General features: G+C 37.9%; 1 protein-coding gene across 2 annotated transcripts in view; it reads right to left on the reverse strand.

Annotated features, from left to right (window-relative positions):
- The window catches only part of KNG1 (kininogen 1), a 563,217-nt gene that overhangs the window by 118,022 nt on the left and 417,693 nt on the right, over nucleotides 1–27,502 (reverse strand). For both annotated transcript variants that reach the window (XM_044070731.1, XM_044070730.1), the window contains exon 6: nucleotides 7,524–7,601. In XM_044070731.1, coding sequence (XP_043926666.1) covers nucleotides 7,524–7,601 — 78 coding nt within the window. The remainder of the gene's footprint in view (nucleotides 1–7,523; nucleotides 7,602–27,502) is intronic.

Consider the following 27,502-nt stretch of genomic DNA (forward strand, 5'->3'; position numbering starts at 1 on the left):
CTAGTCATTGGTGACTCCATAGTCAGACACACTGGCGTCCCGCTCACCAGACTGAGTAAGGTGAAGGTCACAGTAAGCTGCCTGTCGGGCGCTAGAATCCGCCACATACGCAAGCACTCAGGTCTCTCAACAGCAGGTACAAATATGATTCAGTCATTGTCCACGCTGGTGTAAACGACCTGAGACGACCTCCTTGGACTACATGAAAAGAGACATTGAGGAGCTCTCTGATTATGTAGCCCAGACAGGTATGACCCTGACCTTGAGCAGTATCCTACCTTCACCAAGAATGATGCCACAATACAGAGATAAGATGATCAGCTTTAACAATTGGCTTAAACACTGGTGTCATTCAAAGGGGATCCAGTGTCTGTCTGCCTGGGATGACATGCTGGACAAGCCACGCTGCTGCAAGGGCGGCTTGCACCTGTCACCCTGGGATTCGGATATTGGCAAAGGCTCTTGCCACCCCATAGTGCCTTTTTAGGCAAGGCTCAAATTCTAAACCTACCACCCTAGAACACAAAAAGGAAAAAACTAAGGGTAATGCTGCTCAATGCCAGAAGTCTAAATCTCAAAATGCACGCACTCGAGGCCCTTCTCAGTATGGAGAACATCGATGTCTGTGCTGTGACAGAAACCTGGTTCAAGGCTCCTGAGAGCACCCCAGCTATCAGGTTTTACCTCATATCATGCGTTCCGGCCCCAAAATCTGGACAATACCAAGAAAGGAGGGGTATCCATATTCATCAAGGACACCCACACCTCAAGACTGGTGGCAACGCACGATGCATCGGAGACCATCCAGGTGCAATTAACCATAGGCAAGACTGCTCTGCAAATTGTAGCATGTTACAGGCCACCCTCACAAACTCAGGAACCTCACATGGCCTTCCTGAAAACACTAGAGGGATAAATGTATCACCAAACACCATCATACTAGGTGACTTCAATTACCCTAATATAGACTGGGAACACTACTCAAGCCCAAACACCCTAGCCCAAAAGTTCCTGGAATTCATAAACTCAAATGCCATGGAACAACTAGTCACCATCCCCACAAGAGGAGATAACATACTTGATCTCATCATCACGAACATGGGAGCACAATGTTCAACACGGAGGTGTACCCCTCACTGGTGAGATCAGACCACAAACTAATCTCGCTTGAGGTCCTCATCCCACCCCACCTGAAATAAAAAGACCACAGTAAAGAACTTCTCAAAAGCCGACTTCACACTTCTAAAGACTAGTGTGGTCTCCTTTAAGGCCCCGAGCGGCGGAAAACAGTACTCAAGCCGCTGAATCACTTACAAATGCCTTCTACCAGCACCTGCAGGACTGCATGGATAAGGCAATCCCAAGCAAAACAAAGACTCTTTGTACCAAAGGCAAGCATCCAGTCTGGTGGACCCCAGCCATAAACAAACTCTACAACAAAGGAGGAAGCTACTACAAGATAGAGCAAAATCCTTAAAAGGTAAGACACCCTTGATCACTATAAGTAAAAAACTAAGAGCTCTCATAAAATCATCCAAAGCAAATTTCGAGAAAAAAATAGCTAAAGACTCAAAAGACAATCATAAGGCCTTCTTTAGCTATGTTAGAAACCTGGGAGGAAACTCCCAGATATGCTCAGAGCTAGTTCAAAATGATGTGAAGATTACTGATCCTACAGACATTGCCAACATACTGGCTGACAGGTTCAGTGCAAACTTCTCCCCTCCCCAAAGGAGAGATATCTATACCAAATGATTGCAGCCCCCCAAACATCTCCAGCGCCCAAGTGAGAACTGCCCCCTCCAAAGCAAAAAACACAGCAACCATGGGACCTGATGGTGTCCCCGGCTGTGTGCTCCATGAACTCAATGAGGAATTAAACCCACAGCTAGGACAGCTGTTTAATCAAAGTCTTACCTCTGGATACGACCCAGGGGTGGCGACTGCAACTGTGGTACCACTTCACAAAGGGGGTGGCTCCACCGACCCTGGAAATTACCGGGCCCCTTAGCTTGACAAGCCTTATCTGCAAAGCCATGGAGAGGATCATAATGGACCTCATAAATAAAGACATAGGGAATTTGCAGACTTTGGATCCAACCCAGTTTGGCTTTGTCAAAGGCAGATCATGCCTTTTAAACTTGGTTGACTTTTTAAACAGTCACCAAAGCCATTGATGAGGGAAAGGCAGTCCATACAGCCTACCTCGATCTGGCTAAGGCCTTCGATACAATACCCCATTCGGGTATCATTGAAAAACTCATCAGCTTAAATGTCAACCCATACATCACAAGATGGGTTGCAAACTGGCTGAGTGTCAGAACCCACAGGGTCAGAGCTGCTGGCGCCATGTCAGACTCAAAGCCTGTCACAAGTGGTGTCCCACAGGGCTCAGTCCTGGGCCCACTCTTGTTTGGCATCTACTTTTCCAGTACAAGCAAACACAGGAGGGTTATGGCTGACAAAGTTTGCAGATGACTGCAAACTGCCATAGTAGAAAACACATCTGACCCAGATATCCTTCAGAAGTGTCTCACAGAACGGATAACTGGTGCCAGAGCCACGGCCTAAAGTTAAATGCCAAAATGCATAGTCATACCCTTGGGAAAAACAAGGTTACCCCTAGCTACCAAATAGGTGGGAATCCACTGAGCACAGAAGACATTATCAGGGACCTGGGGACCCAGGTTGATAGTAGTCTGTCATTCGACACCCATGTAGCTAAAGTAGTTAGGAAGACCTTCTACATTGCCCACCTTATCAGGAAACTGAAGGAACCACTGTCATAGTTCATTTATCTTTGTGTTTAATGGTGAAACCTGTACTACATGTCCCCACCAGTTTTTCTGCCAGTGAAGAAAAGTTTCAGCCTTGCTAGTCCTTTGACATCTTAAATCTTGGGTCCAGCTATATATTCATTTATTCACTCCTCTTGTTTTGTCCTCACCTCCTGTCATAAAGCACTGTTGTTGGTATACCACAGTTACTCCCTGGCAACAGAGTGATGCCACAACAAAACATTGCATTAGTAAAGATTAACCTAAAGTGGCAGATGCATAGCTAAAGGTCAAGTGTGCATGCGTGTATATTAAACAATAAAAAGAAAAATCTGTCGTATCCCTCGAAGTCTCAGAAAACCCAGTATGCAACCTATACTGGGTCAAACACAAACCTAGCAGAACTTCGCAGTGTGGAGGTGTGAAGTTCACTCCTTGAAATATGTTATGCACCTAGTTCAGTAATAAAAATCTAACTTTAAAATATGTACTACAAAATAATAAAATAGTAGGTAGTCCACAGCTGAGTTAAAAATGGAATATACTTTATTGATACACACAAACAAGTGATCCTAGTTGAGTATAATGAAAAGCATTAAAGGCATTCATTATTTATATATAATCAGGTTATTTGAAGAAAAGGAGTGATTACAGAAGGTAGTTCTATTCACGAGTCTCCTTCCACCAAGACAAAATATATTGTTGTTAAGTCCAAGGGCTATAGGTTGGCCAGGGTCACCACGAAAATGGAACCCTTCCTTAAGAACCTGAATGATCTTAAAAATTATTTTTTGGTGAGGGGATACAAAAGCAACATTTTAAGAAGCATTCTGGAACCTATAATTGAACTAAAAAGTACAAATTTATCAGTGCTTTACAGTCCTTATGGGAGAGTTTTAAAGACATCCGTGGACAACAAATTTAAAGACATTTGTATCTTGACTTTTAATGTTGGCTATCACAGCATCATTAATATTAGAAAGAACTGGGCCATAATTACTGAAAGATCCTATCTAATGGACATCCTTGGAGAAGCTCCTTCCTTTGTGTGTAGGTAAGCCAGAAACATCAGGAGTTGGGTTGAAGGTAGGCCTACACCATTGGATACATGCACCAATAAGTGTGGAGCCAAATGTTTTTGAAAACACATACAGGAGGGAGACATTTTTTTGCCCTTATTTAAAGAAACTGATAAAAACCAACACAGGAGGTGACTGTAACTCAATGCAGGTTGTTTAAAGGGCAAGCTGCAATGACTGTAAAGCATTTTATTTGGGAAAATGCACAACAGACTTAAAGAAGGATTTCTGGCCATCTTTCCGAAATTAGAGATAAGTGCAGGAATAATACACTGGCTCAGCACCTGCAGCTTCACAGATGGCACACTGGTTTTACATTTCAAATTATTGATCATGTGGACCTTTTGGAAATGGAAGGAGACATCCCTAATTTTTTAGAAAAATGTGAACTACTATGGCAGCTGAAACTAAAGTCTTTTAGAAAACCGGGGCTTAATTATTATTGCTCCATAAAAAGCATACTAAAACTCAGAAAACTGCCCCATTGTTTAAAAGACTATTAAAAGTCTGATATAGGACTGATTAATGCTGACATTACATGCTAATATTACTAACATTGTTACAAACAAATATCAAACACTGAAAATATTTTACAATGAAAATAACTGACATTAGTGCTGTTTTGTGATAATTTTACTAATTTAAACTAAGCGCTTTCTTAGTTAGATGCCACACTTGAACAGATTCTGATGAAGTTCGTCTTAGCGGACGAAACCCGGGTAAATTCTGTTGGATGTGTTACTGCATGGCGTTGTGTTGGCTGCACCAGTTCGTATGCTTTTAAGAATAAATTCCATTATTGCTGCAGATACGTTGGTGAAAATTCTTCAGCGTGGAACTTTTTTGTAAACAGTGAGATTATTTAACCTTTGTACAAGGAGGTACGTGCTATTGCTGTGGTTTACCCAGACCGTGGAACTTCCTGGTCGCCTTTTACACTTGAACAGATCCCCAGGGCCTTAATGCTTTATTTTTAACATTTTTCTACCTTAGCAATTATAGCTATGGTTTTCAGCCTACTTAGGTGTTCACTTGTAGATTTATACACCTGATGAAGTATTATATTTGGTACAAAAGTGATCTTTGTTAAAAGTTTTTCAGTTTATAAGTTACTAATATTTATTCTGATATATGTCTAGTGGTAGATCTTTTTGTTAGTTAATTGGTTAGTCATTTTGTTAGTGAGTTGGTTTCTTAATTAATAAAGTTTGGATTAGTAGGTTAGTCTTAATAAGCTATTCTTAAGTATTTTAATTTGTCTCTAGCTTTTTAGTTTCAGTTCTAAGGTAGTACAGTCTCAGTTTACACTATGATGTTAAGGGGGAAAGGGGACTTGGTTAAAGGAATGAGTTTATTACTTTTATTCCTCTTAACAGAGCACCCTATGTAACCACTCCTTTGCTTCAAATAACCTGATTACATATTTATTTTATTTATTTATTTTATTTTACATTTGTTGACCGGGCTAGTCCAGCTGGATACATATCCATTTTCAGCAGAGGCCCGGGGAGAAAAGCTCCTCGAGAGTACAAAACAATGTATGACGTTAATCAAATAAAAACAGTAAATAAATTCACAGTTTAACAAATAGAAGTACTATATACAATTTAGCTAGTGTTCTTTGACTTTTTTTTTATTTATACATAATGAATGTCTTTAATGCTTTTCATTATACTCAACTAGGATCCCTTGTCTGTGTGCTTCAAAAGGATATTCCACTTTTAACTCAACTGGACTGCCTAGTATTTTATTATTTTGTAGTATGTATTTTAAAGTTCAATTTTTATTAGTGAAGTAGGTGCATAACATATTTCAAGGAGTGAACTTCATGGGTTTGATACCTATACCAGTTGCTTGACTTTTTTTTCATGGAAGCTGTATTTTTTTCCTTTGAGAGGGCAGTGATGACTTGCTCCCTAGAGATAAGGGGAGGGGGGCAGGTCCTGATCTACTGATGGGGAGAACATAGGGGTGAAGTTTTCACTGAACCTGACTGCCAGCAGGTAGACTATATCTACAGTGTTTGTGTATGTGGTGTCCCTGACCACCAGTACTGAGCAGATCTGAGTACTTCCTTTGAGATTGCTGACATATTTGAAGAAGGCCTTATGATTGCCTTTAGTAGATGTGGCCAGTTTGGACATGTTTGCTTTGGAGAATTTCACTAGTGCTCTTATTTGCTTGTTCAGGCTATGGAGAGATTGCTTCTATTTAACCACCTACTCCTTTTTAGTCCTGGACAGCATTTTTTTCCTTTTATTATATAATTTATTTATTTATTGCAGATGTCCACCAGCCAGATTTACTCTTCCCTGAAGAGGAGGATTTTGTCCTGCCTGGTATTCATGATTCTATGCAGCTATATAAATGGTTGTATAGTGCTTTGGTGTAGGTTTGGACATATGTGCCAGTTCCTATGGAGGAGAGGGGGCTGCAAAGCTGTTTATACCTTCCCACAGGAGGTTGTAATCAGCTTTGGAGAAGTTTTATTGTTTGACCCTAGCTAGAGGAGGGTCGGGAGAGATGGTGACTTCGAAAGTGACTGCTTTGTGATTGGATATGGAGGATGACACTGTTGGAATGCTGCAGTGGTTACTTATGTTGGTTAATACCAAGTCCAAAATATTATCTCCTCTTGTGGGGGTGTCGATCAGCTGGTCCAAGGATGTCAGTTTCCCATCAATAAAAGAAGTACATTTGCACCAAGGAAAAAGCTAGTTACTGTTGTCTGAAGCAAAATTGAGCTTGGTGACATTCATTGAAGAAAAGCAAATTCAGGGGGTTGCCATGTTAAAAGAAACTTTTGAAAATGATTTCAGATACCATCCTGAAGTCACACAGTATTTCTGAATGCAGTAAAACCAAAGAAAATAATTACAAAAAAGTTAATCAATTATTAAAAAGGACATTAAAACTTACAGCCATAAAAAGTTTTGCACCTGTGGTATGAGTATATAAAATTCTTATTCTTTGTAAACATGCATATGAATGTACACATTCCCTACACAACCAAATGACAATCATTGTTAGCATTTTGCTAGTTAACAACTCTAATGCACCAAGTAGTACACTTTTACAGTGGATTATGTTAAAAAGACAAATGTAACAACCCAGTAATCCAAGGGTCCAGCTGGGATTTACCCAATAATAATGTCATTTACCCTTTGTGGCCTCACTGTGATTGACAAGGCATGCTATTCACAGTTCCCATGGAGGGCTTCAGTGGTAGATTTAGACATTGTGAAGCTCTATGCTATGGGAAGCTATAGAAGCCTTATTTGGTAGGTACCAACACAGAATAAGGCTGTGAAATAAAAACTGAACTGCTAAGATACATAATAATTTTAAGTGTAGGATGGAGGAAGAATTCCTTACAACTTTAAAGTTATGCCTTTAATTATTCAGATTCAAGACAATTACTAATGGGAAATTCATTCATGGAAACATTTGTGTATAAAATTATAATGAAACTATAACAAATGAAAATAAGTCTATACGTTTCAGATGCTCCTTCAGACTCTGAGGCCTTAAGCTGAAATTTGTTTAGCTAATGCTTAATTCTCACCCTGAATGGTTGACACATGTAAGTTTTCTTTGAAACAGCAGTAGTTCTTTAAGGATGACATTATCTAGTTAAAGTTTCTCTGAATTGAAATGATTACTTCACCTTCTTGCAAGATATGTCCACTTCTGTCCTGTTCTCATAAGACACAATGAAAACTGAAGTTTTGCAGTGCAGCATTGGCTGTAATATAAATGAAGAGATGTTAATGCATATCAGCTCCCTTGCCCTATTCTCATAGTAAACCTGAGGTAGTACAATATAGAAAGACTCAACAGGATGGGATAGTATGACATGGTCTTAAGTCACCTGACATTTGTCACCTTGTGTTTATAGCAGGCAGATTTTTACACTAAACGTGATTTAACATTTAGATGGTTTTATACTTTCTCCTTTTCTTGTTGATTAAATTGGATATTTTCTTACACACTAAAGCCATTGGCAAAACCAGAAGTGCAACAAATAGATTTGTTTGTTAAGATGTAACCTGTATTTGTATAAAATGTTAAAAAAGTCCCTGGCAACTTGTCTTACTGCCTTCAAGGAGAATAAACAGAGTGCTACAGAGTTTAAGATATTCAAACAAGTGCATCCATTTAATAGTGCATAATCAATCAATTAACTGCAACTCACAAATTTAGAGACAGAAACACCATTACATAAAAACCTTTCCAGTTAACCTATACATTTAATCCAAATGCATGATGTCATCTTCTTCTTCTTCTTTTGGCTTTTCCTGGTTAGGGATTGCCACAGCGGATCACCTGTCCACTCAAGATTGGCAGTGGAGTTTTACAGTGTCGAGTTGCCAGCCAGGTGTTCAACCTTCCACAGAAGGCACACACATGCACGCACTCAGACCTAGGGCCAATTTGGAGTGTGCAATCCACCTACAGCATGTCTTTGGGATGTGGGAGGAAACCGGAGCAGCCAGAGGAAACCCACGTGACCACAGGGAGGACATGCAAACTCTGCACAGAAGTCACCCCAGCTGAGGATCGAACCTGAGAACCTCTTGCTGTGAAGCGGCAACGCTAACCGCTGGACCACCGCGGCTGCCCCAAATGCATGATGTCATATAATTCAAAATATTCTTTAAATAATAAGCATTGCTTAACTTTTGGGTAAGATGGAATAGAGTCTGTTGTGGTAACATACATTTCAAATAATTTAACACAGTTTACTTCCATGTAGTGCCTTTTTACTGAACTAGAATGAGAACCTTTTCTAATACCTCTCTAATGTTTAGCTATACATTTTTTAGACCATCCTTCTAGCCTCACTCTTGTAAACTTCATTAAATTTAAAAAAAAAAATAACAAAGTATGCTGTCTGGGGAACATGTTAGATATTGCTGTATAGAAGATTTCACATCATTAACCATACAAATATCTTTCTACAGAAAATCACATTCTGCACATTGAAACACTGAAAACTCATTTTAGTTTGAATATAAATAATTGTAGATGGCTGACAGAAGAGTTAGTCCATCCATAAACATTTTTGTCTGCTTTTTGGAATAATAATTTTACTTCAACTTTACTGCAGCTGCTGATATTAATTACTGTTATTTATGTTATCTTCTAATCTTTGTTAATTTTAATGGTTATACCTTGAAATGCAGACTTCCTGAAAGTTGACACTTGAAAATAATGAAAAAAAAATGCCATAAAACCAAACAAGTGAAAAACTATTTTTTTTTCTTGTTTTTTTGCAGGGTGCAAGCCCCTGTACCCCAAACTTATATTTGCCAACTCCAAGGTTGCACCAACTCGAACAAGGGCGAAATCTCCCTAAAAGGTGAATCATTACTGATGCACGATTAGAACTTACAGCAACAATGGTTTCCTATGGAGAAAACCTTCAGCCTTATGCAAATCATGTTTTTTCCTGATGGCTACTGATGCTGTGGGAATTTCTCTTCAACATTGCATATGGAGCCACATTTTAACGTAGTTACCATCTACCAATAAAACCAAATGACTATGACTGCTGTAAATATTTCATTAACATCCATTTTTATTTATTCAATAATTTTTCTCCCATTTGCCACATTTGTTATATTCATATGATTGCTGTGATGTTACTTTTTAAAAATTTTATAGTAGCATTTTCAAAGGATGGTAAGGATTGGCTTCTAACATTAAAAGGTAAAGGACTAAGTTGAAAATCTCCTTGGTAATGTATGACTAATACGAGACAATAAACCATGCACTGTGCATTCTGCTTTATTTATTTTTATTTATACATTGCTATACAGGTAGGTTCTATACAAAGAGAAATAGCAAAATGCAATTAGGGAACAATATTTTACAGAAATGAAACTACCGTATTGAACAGGGGTGTATGACATTGTCAACAATGTAATGCAGGTAATATAGAACATTTATATAACTAATAAGTGAAATAGACCCTGGTAAAGAGCTCCAAGTTCAAGAACATACCACAAAAAAGCACCAGCAGGAACAGCAGTATATCTTAAATTTTATTCCACAGAATTTAATGCTTTCATCCTACAAGAAGACTTCATCAGAAGAGAAAAGCTCTAAATTCTGTGGAATGAAGACTTAAGATAAACTGCTGGTGCTTTTTTGTTTTGTGTCTTCAGACTTGAAGCTGTTTACCAGGGTCTGTTTTGTTTATTTATTCTGAAGATATCAAGCTAGCAAGTACGACAGGTGCCCGGCAACCAAGCTTGTATGACCAATGTAAAGAAAACAAGCCAGCACCACGAGTGGATCAAAAACAGTTTTAATAAACTGAAACTAGACCGGTTTCAGCACTTAGCTTTCCCCAGTAGTTAGTTAGTTTCACAAAATAAAGTGCTCCATATATACCTTTCAAGGAAGGAATGACATCACTTCCTGTCATGAAAAAATTGTTAAAGTGAAAAATCATAAAAAACAAAAGATGCAATAACACAATAAATTACAGAAAGTGTTGTCCACCATAATATAATGCCAAAATGGTAATATTCATATGACATTATAAGCAATAAACAAGATACATCCTTAGTATTAAGATGAAACTGCTATATAGAGAAAAGAATTATCCAAAAGGGATGGAAATAATAAATGACCAAAATTGACAATAAATCACATTTTGTCATAAAGTCCTGGTGAGAAAAGCCCACCAAGTTGGACGATCCATCATTACTCTTTGTTATTGATATTGAAATGGTAAATGACCAAAATTAACAATAAATCACATTTTGTCATTAAATCCTGGTGAGAAAAGCCCACCAAGTTTGACAATCCATCTTTTCTCTTTATTATTGAGAATGTCATGCCATCCTGTTTTAAAAGCCCGATTCCCAATAATGTGATCAATAATGGAGAATGAGAATTTGGCCGTGGGGTGCTTGATGGTGTGTCTGTATAATGCATTGGTTATTCTACAATTTCTGATGTCCCCCAAATGTTCCGATATTCTAATGCGAAATTGTCTTGATGTCTGTCCAACATAAAAAGCCTGGCAGGTACAGGTGGCTAAATAAATAATCCAGTCTGAACTACAGTTTCCGAAAAATTTTATGTCATATATGTGACCAGTATTTTTGCTCGTAAAACTTTTGGTTTTGAAGATGTAACCACAGAAACTGCAATGACCACAGGGGTATGTACCTACTAGTTTGTCCCCTGTTAATGTCCTCTGAATTAAAGAGTCATCCCCCATGCCAGTTTTTTTATAATGTGAAAAGTGGGAACCAAGTGTTTTGCCCTTTCTATATGAAAAGTAGCAACGGTCACCTAAGTACCCTTCCAAAAGAGGATGAGATTTGAGTATATTCCAATGTGTATTGATGATATTAATTAGATTGTGACTATTTCTGCCATATGTAGTAACAAATCTACATGTATCTGAGCTTTTTGGTGTTGCATGTTTTTTATATACTAACAGAGAATCCCTCGGTTTATTATTACTCCATTGTGCAGAAGAGCTGATAGTGTTCCAACGATATCCTCTGGACAGAAATCTGTTGGCTAAATCATCATGATGTTTATTCAAATCTTGTTCTGAAGAACAGATTCTTTTTATCCGCAGAAACTGGGATTTCGGAATGTTCTTAATAATGTGTCTAGGATGGAGACTGTTGGCATGTAATAAAGTATTGTATTGTGGAAATTTACGATATACAGATGTTTTCAATGTATGGTCGGGTTGTCGTTGTAAGTGAACATCCAAAAAATGAATCTCATTCAAATCGTATTCTACAGTGAATTCGGTCCCCCACATATTTCCATTTAGATGTTCTATGAATTCCTGAAGGTAATCAGAACCCCCTTTCCACACTAGCCAACAGTCATCCAAATATCTCCTCCAGATGTCTATTTCAGGTAGATACACATTATGCAATTCATCATAAATGATGTGCTCCTCAATATATCCCATATAAAGATCTGCATAAATTGGTACAAATGAGGCCCCCATGGCCGTACCTTGTATTTGCCAATAACAATCTTGCTGGAAATAAAACACATTTTTAGTCAGAATGTGTTCCACCATACATATGAGTAACGTGTTCAGTCCTGGAGGATAAATATTGGCTTTATTTAACCAAAATTCTGTTTTGTTTATTAGTGGTATTTACTTTGGTTCCAGTTTTATATTTGATATTTATATAACATTCAGCTTGCTTTTGACTTAGCCACTGGCTCCACTACTTTTACCTAATTGACCCAATCATTTATTCTACTAAGTTACAGAAACAGGACTCCTCCCAGACAGGATGAGAGTCCTATGGCTCATTCCTTCCCTGGGTGAGGGGCTGGGGCTGATCTGCGCTCACCATCACTTTGATGATGGTTAGACACATTCCTTGCTAGTATGAGAGCAATACCATTCACTCCCTGGGGGCTCACCGATCCTCATCCCTTTATTAGTGGAGAGAACTAGGTGATAGTGGATAGGGTCAATCTGTAGGTCAGATGGCTGAGCTTACTTAATTTCCTTTCCTGTTGGTGGCTTCATGAGCTTTGCAACTGCTGTTTCAGGAAGAACATGCATGCCTCTGCTCATGAATCCTTCAACATCTGAGGAAAACACACTATACAGGCTAATGAGGCTCATGTGCTGTTCAGCTATTAGCAAATTGCCTGCACTCCTTCAGATGCCTCCAATAAAGTGATTCAGAATGTTATCTCTACCTCCTGGATAAATGAGCTTTCTCCGTTTGAGCTGAAATATCACTCTTAGAAACATTTTCACCTTGAGAAGGTAGTGCTGATTTCTGCAGCTCTGGTACTGTAGATAACTCATTTGAGTATGTATCTATAGACATTTGAACACATGCTGAATATTGCTTCTGATCAACTCTCTCCTGCTTTTTTGTATGCTAATAAAGTGGAACCTCAGATTAAATATAGTCTAAGCATTTTATAGATCCATTACAATTATTGGGACATTACTTTCTTGTGAAGAAAAAAATGTACATTTATTTTTCTGTACTTTTCTGAAGCAAAAGAAGGTTTTTCAATGATTTATCTAAGTAAAAGTTCTACTTATATCTTTCCTACAGCATTTTATGCTTTCTGTTAGGTTACTAGAAATGAGAATGGGGTAGGTAGTTTAGGCACAAGATATCTATTCATTATTTGTGCTGGCAATCGACCCATTGATTACAGTGTTATAATCCTGTACTCTTGAACTAATGAATTACAATCTGAACTTACGGAATTGTTGCACATTTCTGATGAAATTTTTCTTTCAACTTGCTTGTTGCTCTGTGGATAACTTGGACTTGAAACAAATACTTGAGTTCCCTTTGATGTATAAAACCAATAAATTCCTGCCTAACAAATTGAGGACCATTGTCTGTTATCACTTCATTTGAAATTCCCTGTCTGGGAAAGACGGTGTTTAACACGGTAATGATGGTATGACTTGTGATTTCACATATTTGTACATCTTTGAATTTGCTAGTACCAGCTCACATATAAAAGATAATTATTTTTCTTTCTACTGAAACAAGTCAACACCCACTTTCATCAAAAGTAAATTCAGAATATCGTGTGTTATTTCTTTCCTTTGAGTTAATTTCCTGAATATATTACAGACTTTACATTGCTGAGCCATTTGTTTAATCTGTTTAGCCCTCTTAGGTCAATAAAGAACATTGAATGTTCTGTGTTTTTTCTTTACATGTAAGTGACAGCCTTGTATTTTCCTGAGCATGGCCTAATGCAGCTGAGTAGGAATAATGATCCTTTCACCTTTGAATAATAAGTCTTGGACATGGGAAAACTCATCTTATAGAAAGTAAACACAATCATTTAGGATGCAGTAACATAATTATGAATCAAAACCTTTCATTATTATAACATAACAGGTGTAGCTTATAGCTTTCCCTTGTAGCTTCAAATTATTCTAACTTCTCAGCAGGCATAGGTAATTAAGAAACAATCTATATAAAAATTCTAGAGCTTTCTCAAATAAATATTGCTTACACGGTTGCAGACATTATCTTGCTTAAGGTATCAGCTATTTACATTTGCTTGCTGTTTTTATACTAAAACAGTTAATATACTTTGAAGTCTTGTTGATACTTTTTGCAGACATTTTTAAATACACCATGAAGTGGTTTATAGTCTGATTCAACATTGACTATTTTACCAGAGCTCCATGTTTGGGACATTTGACAACCCAACCTCACTGCTAACATCTCATTTTCTATTTGAACATAGTATGTCTGAACATTTTTCAAAATTCTTTTTTAAACACCTTTATTGAGTTATCACTTAAGATATAGGCAAACATACATTCTTATAACTGAAAAACCCATGTTAACATGATTACAGTTACAAACATTATATACCACATATATTCTTTTATACAATTATCATCAATCGATCATTACATAAATTGATCCACTACTGTCTTCCCTTCTCCATAACATTATTCTGCATGTATTGTTTCCACAATTTCCATTTTTTCTATGTAATCTGCTCCTACCTTTTTCCTGAAGCTCCCACTTTCTATGGCCTTTCTATATCTAGACAATTCTGACCCTGTATTCCAGCTCAAAAAATAATTTCCTTGGTTACACTAATTTGCTCATACAATACATCTGACAGTGCACTCTGTAAGGAATTTTAAAAGTCTGCCAACTCATTAGACTTCCAAAACATATTTCCAGTTATCTCCTTCTTCCTCATCTTACCTCCAATGTTTGTCATCTTCCTGAGGAAAAATTCTTTGGAGTCTGATTGGGGTATAAAAATACCCATGTAAACACTTCTAAGCAAAAATCCTAAATATGTTAGACATAGTTGCATACTTGAGAACCATACATATGGCATCCCATTGTTTCCTTGTGAATTGCTTATCCAAGCTCTCTTATCAATCTATTCTAACCTCCACTGATTGATTCCTATAGTTATTGTACAATATTTTATATGCCCTACTATAATTATCCCTTATTTAACAGCAGCTTCTGTTCCAGATTCATCTGAAAGCTCTACCAGAGCAGGTATTTCACTTAGGTTTCCCCTATCCCTTTCTCTTTGCCTATACTGTGATATCAATCCCTGATAGGAAAGGCAGTCTCTAGCTTACAGTCCAAATGTCTTCTTGGCCTTTTCCCATTCTGTTACCTTTTCCTCTCTAGTTATTTGCTCTCGATGCCTTGGTTCCTTTGTCAGTTTTCTCCAGTATATTCCGACCCCCCCTTGCCTATTTTCTGTGCCCCTAATTGCATTCATCTCTATTATCAGAATTTCCTTCCTCCATTCTCCTGCTGGATTAGTTCTTAGAATACTTTCTGCCACTATATGAATATGGTTGTTGTTATTCTCCTTAAGGATCTGCATCCAAAATCCCACTCACTAGATATTTCTTGAATCCCCCCAGCTCCCCTTCCACTTTGAATTATAGCTTTCTGCTTATGTTATGTATATAAGCCAACTGTGTAGCTCTAAATATATCTTCAAATCCGATAATCCCAAACCACCATGTTGTATTGGAAGCTGCAGATTGGTTATGCATCATTGTTTTTATCTCATCACCTCCTATCTTAACTATTAATTGTTAATCCTTATCTACCTCTAACCTTGGCATATTTACGTCTTCCATGAATATTTCCATTTGTACTTTTTCTTGATTTCCACATTCCTCTACTTTATACAAATTTTCACAAATTTTCCAAAATATCTGTAATACCTCTACAGGATCTCTGGTTCATTTTCTTATTATAGGTTCTCTAAGTTTGGCACCAACACTTTTTTTTTTTTACATTTTGTTGCCTAAGTTGTAGTACTAAAGGTTTTGTGCTCTGGAGTTATTATCAAAAAACAGTTCTTAACAGTCTTCTAAATTCATGCATATTATCAAGATATTCCCTTGTTTTCTCTCTAGCTCTCTGCAGTTGCTCCTCTTCTTGTTCTGTGAGATCCCCCTTATTCTGCAATACTTTAACCTTTGTCAGCTCCTCTATCTTTTTTTTTATTTCTATCCTATTTTTAAACTTCACTTTCATTTTATCCCACTCATTAGCTATAATTTTTGATTAACTTTCTCTCTTTCCTGATAACACTTGAATTATTCCCCTAGACATTTCTTAATTGTTTTCTTTTAACAGGTAGGTGGAGAAGCACCAATGTCTCATTTTACTTCACTACTCTGCATTTTTATCTAAGATTTTATTGGGGCATAATCTGAAATAGCTATTGGATGTGTGTCAAAGCTTTCGGTTATATGCACAAGTTCCTGTGAAATATAATTTTTGTGTAGTCTAGCCCAGTTATTGCATCTTGGGGAATAATATGTAAATTCTCTCTCTGTGTTCCTACTACTGAATTCACATGTTAAATACCAAATATTTTCAAACTTTCCCCAGAAATCTACCCTTTTTTGTTATATTTTCCCCCAGTTGCATCCTCACTGTTGCAAATCAAGTTGTAGTTCCCATCTATAAGTAATATGCCCTGCTGAAAGCTGATTATTGCTCCCAGTTTTTCTTAAGCTCCTTAATAGCAGTTTTAGATGGCTATAAATATATGCCAGTGGAATCCTCCCCCCTTGACAGTAGCTCTTTATGACTACAAATATATGATTACTATGTTGTTTCCCTCTTTTATCAGAATTGGATCTCCTCTACCAATTAGTACAAGTACTCCCATTTTTATTTGTCCCTGACACTCTGCTGAATATCCATCCTAAAATCTTTCAAGAAATTCACATGCACACTTCTTTCCAAATGTGTCTCCTGTAGCATTGTTATTTGCACATTGCCTTCCTTAATAGACTTCAATACTCTTACCTTTTTGATTATTATATCTGTGAGGCCATTCACTTTCCAAAATAATGTATTCAGTGTAGCCATTATAATAAAATAGGGAAACAGAAAAAACGTGTAGACCAAGAAGCCTCACTCTGGAATGTTCACAACATTCCAGAGTGAGGCTTCTTGGTCTACACGTTTTTTCTGTTTCCTTGTTGTGGTTTGCTGCATCTTCTGATTTGTCATTATAATAAAATATTATTATTCTCAGTTATATATGACAGAGTTTTTAAATGTCTATTTCCAGCTTTTGTGTTACATGTACCTTGTAATGTTTGTTAGGGTGATCCTTTATATAGTTGTTTTTTGTCCTCTCCATTTGAACCTATGTCACATTTTACAAGACTTTTTGTTTTAATGAAAACCCTTGATCAAAAAAACAAACACACCAACAGAACACCCCATACCTATTAACGTAAGACACACAAAACTATGTGCATCTTCCGATAATGAAGTTTAATCCTCCTAAAAGGAACAATTGTCCAGAATCAACAGCTGCATTCACAGGCATTAAATAACCTTAAATTAAGGTTATCCATGCTAAAGCACATGTTACAGCCTGTACTCCTACTGACACCAATTGCTGTCTGTGTTTTGCCTATCTTTATTCCCCTCCCAGATGTGAGAAACAGTTTATATGCTTTCAGAAAACATTAACTGTTTAGCCTTAAGAAAAAGTCCACTGGCAATCATTAAATAAAATTAAATTATACATTGTTCTAGTAAATGCATTAAAGTATTTTTACTGAAAAAGCTGCTATCTGTCATTACTTCCATTAATTCTAAACTTTATTTTTACTGAGCTGCTAGTCCTTATACTTTGTAGTTTTATATTGCTCTCAGTAAAGAATGCCCACACTTCTCAATTTATTGCCTTCACTTTTAGTCAGCTTGTTTTCATGGAAACATAAGAACAGAATCTAATAACACTGAACATTTGCTAAAGGAAAACTATTTGTTCGATCGTGGCCCCTAATTTAAAAAAAACACTTGATTAAACAAAACATGTCATTAAATTAAGCCAAGGGCATTACTCCAGATATTCACCTATGCAAAAGTAAATAAATACATTCCAGCTCTACATTTATTATAATCAATGCACTTTTGCACCCCATCCCCCACCCTAACAGCCCAAGATTACAACCTATTATCTCAACCATACTTTTGTGCAGTTTTCTTCTCTTTTTATTATGTAAGGCCTATATTTCCTAAAACTATAAAATAAAAAAGTAATTGTTTATCACATACAACTATCACTAAAATGCTATATTATATAATATGTAATTTATATCATGAAATGTTTTACATAAATACTAGTAAGAACAAAGTTGTTTTACTTATAGTTATTCTCTTTTTTCTCTTGTAGTGTCATTCCAAACATTAATGACATGAAGTGGAGTATATACCTGTCATTCCCCCCACAAGTTTAACAAAGTCACCAATATCTAATCTTTCTCATCCCCTTTTTCTTGTAAAGCCATATTTCACAAATGTGATTGATGCTTTAGTCTCACATTTATTCACCAATTTCAGTCTTGCTGTTGTTCTTCCTGTTCATCTCTGTCTCCCAACCCTGGACTCCAGTTCAACTCTATGGCAGTCCAGATTATTCAAGTCAACTCCTGTGCTTATTTTCTTTCTCTCAAGCATTTTCCTTTGGAACATTGGAAAATATTCATCTGACAAAGTTTCTCTATGAGCTTTATTATCTGAAGAATGAGAAGCATAGTCCCTTTCTGTTTGATGACTTACTTTTTGTTGTACAAACTTTTAAATGTCCTTCTCAGCCCATTCTGCATCAAAACATGACTTTAATCATTTAGGAAAATATTCTGAAAACAGCTGGATATATAGCGGCTTGAATCTCACACCTGCCTCTCAACATTCCCTGATTGCTTGGAGAAATTAGTTTCTCTTCTGTCTGTTGTACGGTGAATAATCATTTCCCACAAACACACTATTATCTCCAATTCTTAATATTTTGCCCTTCTGCCGCAGTTTTGTCAGGATCAACTCTTTCTGCTATCATGAGTGCATCTTTGCTAATGCAGGTCTTGACTGCTTTATCATGGCCAACCTTGGAGTATACACACAATGTGCCCTTTCAATTAACAAATTCTGCTGTGGAATACCAGTCTAGTTACCAATTTGTGCTTTCATAAAATTAATACAGTCTGTTCATTTCAGTTTCTCTGGTACAACAGAAAATTTCAGATTTTTTTCTGTGTGCTCTGTCCTCTAAACCTACCATTTTGTGAAACTACTCTTCTTGTGCAGGTTCATACTCAGCCATCCTTTTTTGCATTTGACTTCTGATTTTTGCAGTTCTATCAGTTCATCTAAGTATCAGGCGGCCACAATGGTGCAGCGGTTAGCATTGCCACCTCACAGCAAAAGGTTCTCCGTTTCGATCGTTGGCTGGGGTGCCTTCTGTGCAGAGTCTGCATGTCCGCCTTGTGGTCGTCTGGGTTTCCTCTGGGTGCTCCGGTTTCCTCCCACATCCCAAAGACATGCTGTAGGTGGATTGGACACTCTAAATTGGCCCTAGGTGTGAGTGTGTGCATGTGTGTGCCTTCTGTGGAAGGTTGGGCACCAGGCTGGCTACTCAACACCGTAAAACTCCACTGCCAATCATGAGCAGACAGGTGATCCTCTGTGGTGATCCCTAACCAGGAAAAGCCAAAAGAAGAAGAAGATCAGTTCATCTAAATAGCTTTTTAAAGCTTCATTTGTTTTTTTTTCCCTTGTTTTTGTTATTTGTGTTGATATACTCATTCAGATTTTCTTTTATTTTAATCAGCTCTGAGCACATTTGACTAATTTTTTTTCTTGTAGATTACTGGAAGCCGTATCTTGCACCAAAGCTGGAGCATGAACTACTTTTTGGTGAACAGCTGCAGCATTCTTCCTAGTCAGTGTTTTCTCTTCACCTTTTCTAGTTGATTTTCTTTCAGGCTCTCAAAGTTTCTTCTTTGCTACCATCTAGGCAGTTTACTTACTAGCCAGTAACTGAATTTTACTATATCAAGGTGAATTACTGGTCTTTATATATCAGTTTCAGAAATTAAGCTGTTGATCTGCATGCAGCCATCTTGCAAAGCTCTATTTTTGAAAATTCTTAACTGATAAACAGTTGACCTACATTTTGCAATAATCCTACAGCAAGATCTTACCTGTAAGCAATAAGTTGTGACATCACAGAAGTTCAGTATGAGTGCTCTAGTGACCAGACTGAAGTAATACAAAGGTTTGCAGTTTTGGAGTGACCAGTTGTACTAATAACCAAAACCATGCTACATAACTCTCTATTAGCATCTGGGTGGTACTGTTATATTTGAAAACTTGGGAGTCAACTTAGAAAGATACTGCATAACATAAAGGAAATGTGTAATGGATGATTTATCATGAGGCTTCCTGATACTCATGATTGCTTTGACTTTTTTCAGATTCAAGTTTGTGGCCTTCTGAAGCCAACATATGGCCCATACACTTGAGAGTAGATACAGATATTTGAAACATACTTTTGTTAGGATTCAAGCCATTTTACGTTATTTATCTAGAAGCTGAATAAGATGCCAATTCATATTTCAGTTTGATAGTTCCCTGGACCCAGACGTTTCATCTTTTTCCTATTTTTCAGGTATGTACATATTTTCAGACTTACCTTACACTTTCTTATGATTTAATGACTTTCCCTTTCTAGTGCAAATAATTTGAAGCTCTTTAGTGCAATGGAACCCAGATTACATGCCAAGTATACTGGTGGCACCGATAGTTTAAAGAAATAGGACCATAAAATAAATTTCTTTGTGGATTAAATTTGCACATTATCATTCATTAAGCTTTACAGATTTTTACATAGTCTTTAATAATATAGATACATTTTTGTATCCTTTTTCCACTCTTGTTTTTTTAAACTTCCATTTCTAAGTAGTATCTCACAATTCTACTGGAAGTGGAAAGCATTATGTGCCTGTTTGATAATCAAATTTGATATTAATTAGGTGTCCCGATTTTTGGCTGGATGTCCTTATTTTTCAATAGCCTTTGTACTTATTTTCACATCATTAGGTTCAGAAGTATGCCTTGTCTTTATGTATTCCATAGCTTCTACACACTTTAATTCCTGTTCTGTTCTACCTATAGCACAAGTCGATCTCTTCTCAGTGTATGAATTACTGGGACTGTCTTGGAGGAATTTTAATGCTATACTCCACTTGCAAATTACCCAAACCAAGCCATGAGTCAAGTGTATTTTTGTAATATTTCATCATTCCCCTAAAACAGACATGTAGCTTTTAGGAATTGTGTTTATGGACTTTCATTGAAGTACCATGATGAATACACACACACATGATCACACCAACAGGACTACTAGATGGGGGCCAAGGGTACTAGCTGCTAGTACAAGGGTCTTGGGAACTACTAAAGGGGCGCTGAATACCGCACAATGTGGCTGGGCTAATATATGCCTTCGGGGAGATAGCCCAGTACCAACCTATGAATACGTTTGTCACTTTGAATCTAGTAGAGATTAATTAACATGTGAATCGTCATGGGGTGTTGCATGACTGGGCAAGCTGGGTTTGTGGTTACTTCTTGTAAAAGGAATGCTGTTTCAGTATTATCATGTTACTACTTTGACAATTAATTTTACTTTTGCCTCAGTCTGTATTAGCCATTGAATTAAAAATTGTCTTTCAAACTTTACAACCCAATATATTGTTTGGTTACTCTACTTGCATTTCCAAAGTCACTGCTAGGAAAATAACTTTTATTTTCTGCACTATTAAACACAGTCAATCCAGATATGTCATATAGGCTTCATTTTTTGCACAAGTAAGTCAAAAGTACATATAGAGAGACTTGTATATTTTATCCAATAGATTAAATGCCTTAAACATAGATTCAGGGAATATATTACATTCTGCACCAGTGTTAAGCTTAGATGCAACACTCATCCCTTTAACTATAAGCTTTTGTTACCCTTTCTGATGTATACTTTCCATCTGTCCTGGTACTGTGAACATCACCAGGTGTACCACCTCTGAACTTTTTCCAGTTCAGTGCTTGGCTTCGAATAGATCTTAAAGGTGTCCTGAGGGGAGTGGTCATACTGCTTCTGTCAGGGAGGGATTTTTTTTATTTAATGGCCAAACCTTGCTCTCCCCCATCCTGCATTTGTCTATTCCATCCGAGGGTTACTTCCAACTATGGACCACTCCTCCCTTTTGGAAACACCTCAATGAATGTCCTCTTCCCTGGGATAGGCGCACTTATTCCTCCCTACCAGTGCCTCATAGCCACTAAATGAATTTGGGTCACCTGCAACACATTTAGGAATTTATCCATGTATGATGTGGCTCTGGCAAATTATTAGCTTTTCTGAGCAGAAAACATATTTATAGCTGCTTCTAGTCTGGACTGCATTCACAGTATGCAGCTCAACAGTACTCACAAACACTGCTGTTTTATTTTGCTACTTTATTTATTTATATTTGTTTTTCAGGGTAGAGCACTAATCTCCATGGACCTTTTTCAGACTTAACCAATTAATTTTTTCAGAATTAACTGGGAACAGTTTAAGTAACTTGCTCAGAGTCACACAGTTAGGCAACGGAAGCTGAGGGAATCAAACCTTGCACTACTGGACCACAGTTCATTAACAGCTCCTTAATCCTGTTAGCCAACTGCCAGACATAAATCTTTCTGAAACTCTTTTTCAGCATTTTCATATTTTTTGAAAAATGGTAACAACCATCATAAAGTCTGCAGACCCCATTATTAGGTTTGCAACACATATGTTCTAATACCTTTGGCAACATTAGTTGCATTGGGTGTGGCTTGTCCTTACTGTTTTATTACATGATGCCATTTCAAATACCACACAACTGCCAACATTGTTTTATTTTTATTTACTTTAATAAGTCTGGGATTTATTTTGCTCTCTGTACACTTCTAGCTTCACAGACACACTTTTAAACTACACATTTGATAGTTCACTTGTTTTACACAAAGAGATTTGGCCAGTGCCATGTCAACTTTAACAATCTATGATCTGGTTATTTTTGATTCCTCAATCAACACTGTCTCATCAGTCAGTCATGCAAGTTTCTATGCCTTCAACTCACTGCGCTTACTTAGCCATATGTACTAACATTATCCACACCCCCTAACACCTCTACTCTAAATGTCAGGATACTAAACACTCTTTCCCTAAAAATCCATTATTTCAGATGGACATAAACAGACAGACACAAAAACACACTTCAAACACTTCTAACCCCTTTTCTAGCTAATACTATAACCCTAACCTACAAACTCACACACACACACACACACACACACACACACACTGCCAAAACTTCTTTATAAAAAGTCTCAATTATATTTGATTCAATGTTTTGATTTGCTAGTGTACAGAAATAGGATATACTTGAAAGCAGCAATATTTATCAGATGTTCATCTATTAAAAGGGAAATGTTAAGAAAACTATGTTTTAGCCAGTTAACAAGACCCTGATTGCCAGAATGCTGTATACAAAAAGAGGTATGTGCATTTGTGTGTGTTTGTATCACTATTTAGGGTCTATATCATATGAGCATATCGCACAAATTGCAAACGCTCATAATATCGAATGTACCGGACCTCAAAGTGCTTTTCTGAGATCATGGTACAGTGAACAATGGGATATTTGCCCTTTCCTTACTGTAGTGCGATCTTGGAGTTGAAATATATATTTAGCAGGGGGTGTGGGGGTAGCAGCCCCCCACAATAGGAAGTTCAAGGTCCAGTACGTTCAGTATTATAAGCGTTCGCAATTTGTGCGATTCACTCATATGATATACACCCCACAATTTATATATATGCCTGAGTGAGTGTGTGTGTGTGTGTGTGTGTGTGTGTGTGTGTGTATATATATATATATATATATATGTATATATATGTATGTATATATATATATATATATATATATATATATATATATATATGTGTGTGTGTGTATATATATATATATATATATATATATATATATATATATATCATTATTAAATGCATACCTACGCTCGCTTGATCGCGCGTGTATATGTATGTATATATTATTAAATGCATACCTACATGTGTGTGTGTGTATGTATATATCATTATTAAATGCATACCTATGTGTGTGTGTGTACGCACATGTGTATAACATATTTATTTATGAAATTGTTTATTTGTGTTAGCCAGGGAAGTAAAATGGTCCAGAGACAATTTTTAGCCAGCTGGCAGATATTGCATTTATACCAACATAAACATTAGGTTATATTACACTACGTTCATACCCAATTTACATTTAGGTTACACTTTCAATAAATGTGATAGTGTAGTTATATATAATGGAATCACTTTACTTAGGATCTAGTTTATTTGCCATAAATTGATGAACACAGTATATATGTCCAACAAGTGAAGCAGGCAACACAGTTTGAAAGTAACAGCTTAAAATCTAGAAATGATTGCATTATTTGCAAGGGATACATTTGTTGTATTTACATATTTACATGGATTACATAGCTACAGCTAGGCATTATGAGTTGCACATTTAGTAATCTTGCTAATTGGCTACAGTTCATACTAGTTCTGTCCATACCTCTTTACTCTTTCTAATTTGCAGGGATACCCCTAAATGTGGTTCAAATTTTTGCTCAGTCACTCCTAAAACTGGACTTTTGTTTTGAGGTGTTCTGAGTTAACATTGCCAGTATCTAGAAGTATCCCTAAGTTTGGGCATTTTTTCCCCTAATAACTTTTTACTTTGCTCCTAATTTTGGAGGTACAGGTATGTGTGTATGTGCGTACATGTGTGTGCGTCTGTTATGTGTGCATGTTATATAGTTTTCCTGTGTTTTGTCTTTCTGTTGCATTTTCCTAAAACACATTAAGCCAGCAATTTTTCAGTGGTGAGAAGTGTAACTCAGAAATGCTAAACAAATAAAAACAGATCCCCATTACCAGACCCCCTTTTACACCCCTATACTAAATCTACAGTTGAAAAAAACACTGCACTGCAGTGCACTACTAGCTCTTCTAATATAAGTCAGTCTGCAGGACTCAATAAACTCTGTGTAGGCTACATATAGAGCCTACATGGAGTGTATCTGTGTATATGGCCATGGTGTTCTCTCGGCAATGCTCAATGCATATTAATGAGGTATGGCATGCCTAAGTGAGGTTTTGCAGCACATCCCAGTAGTGTTGGTTGCAAAACCTTGTAGAACAACACAGATAATGAATCTGTGTACAGGAGAGCACTGACGGTCCGCACTCATACCTCTCAACCTCTTAGAACAAGAAATGTCGAGGGATCAGTTGCTAGTGTCCTCTCCAGCTCAACTGGTGAACCTGGGAATATTGAGGCAATGTTACAATTGCCTCATGTACACAGACAATCCTCTCCTCCTCCCACAAAACACAAATACATGCGAGAGATGCAACTATACGGCCAAACTCGAGGCTGAGCTCTCTCAACATAGGACTGGCAAGACCAGACAGGAGGAGAAGGTAACCACACACAATACATACCCAGTCACACATGGTACCATCACAACTTCAAATCATACACATACTCACACAAAGACATACTCGGAGGCTCTGATCAAAAATTTACCAAAACAGCAGAGGCCACCAAAGCAGACACCCAAACTACCACCTCACGACCTAACACATGCAACACATAGACCACACAGTCAGAGTGTCAAACAGTCACAGCCCTTAAGGCCAAACAAAATGCCAGACACACTTGTCATTGGTGATTCCATAGTCAGACACACTGACGTCCCGCTCACCAGACTGAGTAAGGATAAGGTCACAGTAAGCTGCCTGTCGGGCGCTAGAATCCGCCACATAACGCAAGCACTCAGGTCTCTCAACAGCAGGTACAAGTATGACTCAGTCATTGTCCACGCTGGTGTCAACGACCTGAGATGTACCTCCTTGGACTACATGAAAAGGGACATCGAGGAGCTCTCTGATTATGTAGCCCAGGCAGGTATGACCCTGACCTTGAGCAGTATCCTACCTTCACCTAGAATGATGCCACAATACAGTGATAAGATGATCAGCTTTAATAATTGGCTTAAATTCTGGTGTCATTCAAAGGGGATCCAATGTCTGTCTGCCTGGGACGACATGCTGGACAAGCCACGCTGCTTCACAAGGGACGGCTTGCACCTGTCACCCCTGGGCTTCCGGATATTGGCAAAGGCTCTTGCCACCCCCATACTGCCTTTTTTAGGCAAGGCTCAAATTCTAAACCTACCACCCTAAAACACCAAAAAGGAAAAAAACTAAGGGTAATGCTGCTCAATGCCAGAAGTCTCACTCTCAAGATGCACGCACTCGAGGCCCTTCTCAATATGGAGAACATCGATGTCTGTGCTGTGACAGAAACCTGGTTCAAGGCTCCTGAGAGCACCCCAGCACTAACAGGTTTCACCTCATATCATGCGTTCCGGCCCCAAAATCTGGACAACACCAAGAAAGGAGGGGGGGTGTCCATATTCATAAAGGACACCCACACCTCAAGGTTGGTGGCAACGCACGATGCATCGGAGACCATCCAGGTGCAATTAACCATAGGCAAGACTGCTCTGCAATTTGTAGCATGTTACAGGCCACCCTCTCAAACTCAGGAACCTCACATGGCCTTCCTGAAAACATTGGAGGGATAAATGTATCTCCAAACACCATCATACTAGGTGACTTCAACTACCCTAATATAGACTGGGAACACTACTCAAGCCCGAACACTCTAACCCAAAGATTCCTGGAGTTCATAAACTCAAATGCCATGGAACAACTAGTCACCATCCCCACAAGAGGAGAAAACATACTTGATCTCATCATCATGAACATGGGATCAAAATGTTCAACACCGAAGTATACCCCTCACTGGTGAGATCAGATCATAAACTAATCTCGCTGGAGGTCCTCATCCCGCCCCACCTGAAACAAAAAGACCACAGTGAAAAACTTCTCAAAAGCCGATTTCACACTTCTAAAAACTAGTGTGGTCTCCTTTAAGGCCCCTGAGCCAGTGGTAAACATTACTCAAACCGCTGAATCACTTACAAATGCCTTCTACCAGCACCTACAGGACTGCATGGATCAGGCAATCCCAAACAAAACTAAGACTCTCTGTACCAAAGGCAAGCGTCCAGTCTGGTGGACCCCAGCCATAAACAAGCTCTACAACAAAAGGAGGAAGCTACTACAAGATAGAGCAAAATCCTTGAAAGGTAAGACACCTTTGATCATTATAAGTAAAAACTAAGAGCTCTCATAAAATCATCCAAGGCAAATTTTGAGAGAAAAATCGCCAAGGACTCTAAAGACAATCATAAGGCCTTCTTTAGCTATGTTAGAAACCTAGGAGGAAACTCCCAGATATGCTCAGAATTAGTTCAAAATGATGTGAAAATTACTGAACCTACACACATTGCTAACATACTGGCTGACAGGTTCAGTGCAAACTTCTCCCCTCCCCCAAAGGAGAGATATCTATTCCAGAGGATTGTAGCCCCCAAACATCTCCAACGCCCAGGTGAGAACTGCCCTCACTAAGGCAAAAACACAACATCCATGGGACGGATGGTGTCCCCGGCTGTGTGCTTCATGAACTCAACGAGGAATTAAACCCACAGTTAGGACAGCTGTTTAATCTTAGCCTCACCTCAGGATCATTGCCCAAGGAGTGGCGCCTGCGGCGACTGTGGTCCCACTTCATAAGGCGGTGCCTCCACAGACCCTGGAAATTACCGCCCC

The sequence above is a fragment of the Protopterus annectens genome, chromosome 4.part1, assembly GCF_019279795.1.
Source record: "Protopterus annectens isolate FY-2018-M chromosome 4.part1, PAN1.0, whole genome shotgun sequence".
NCBI lineage: Eukaryota > Metazoa > Chordata > Ceratodontiformes > Protopteridae > Protopterus > Protopterus annectens.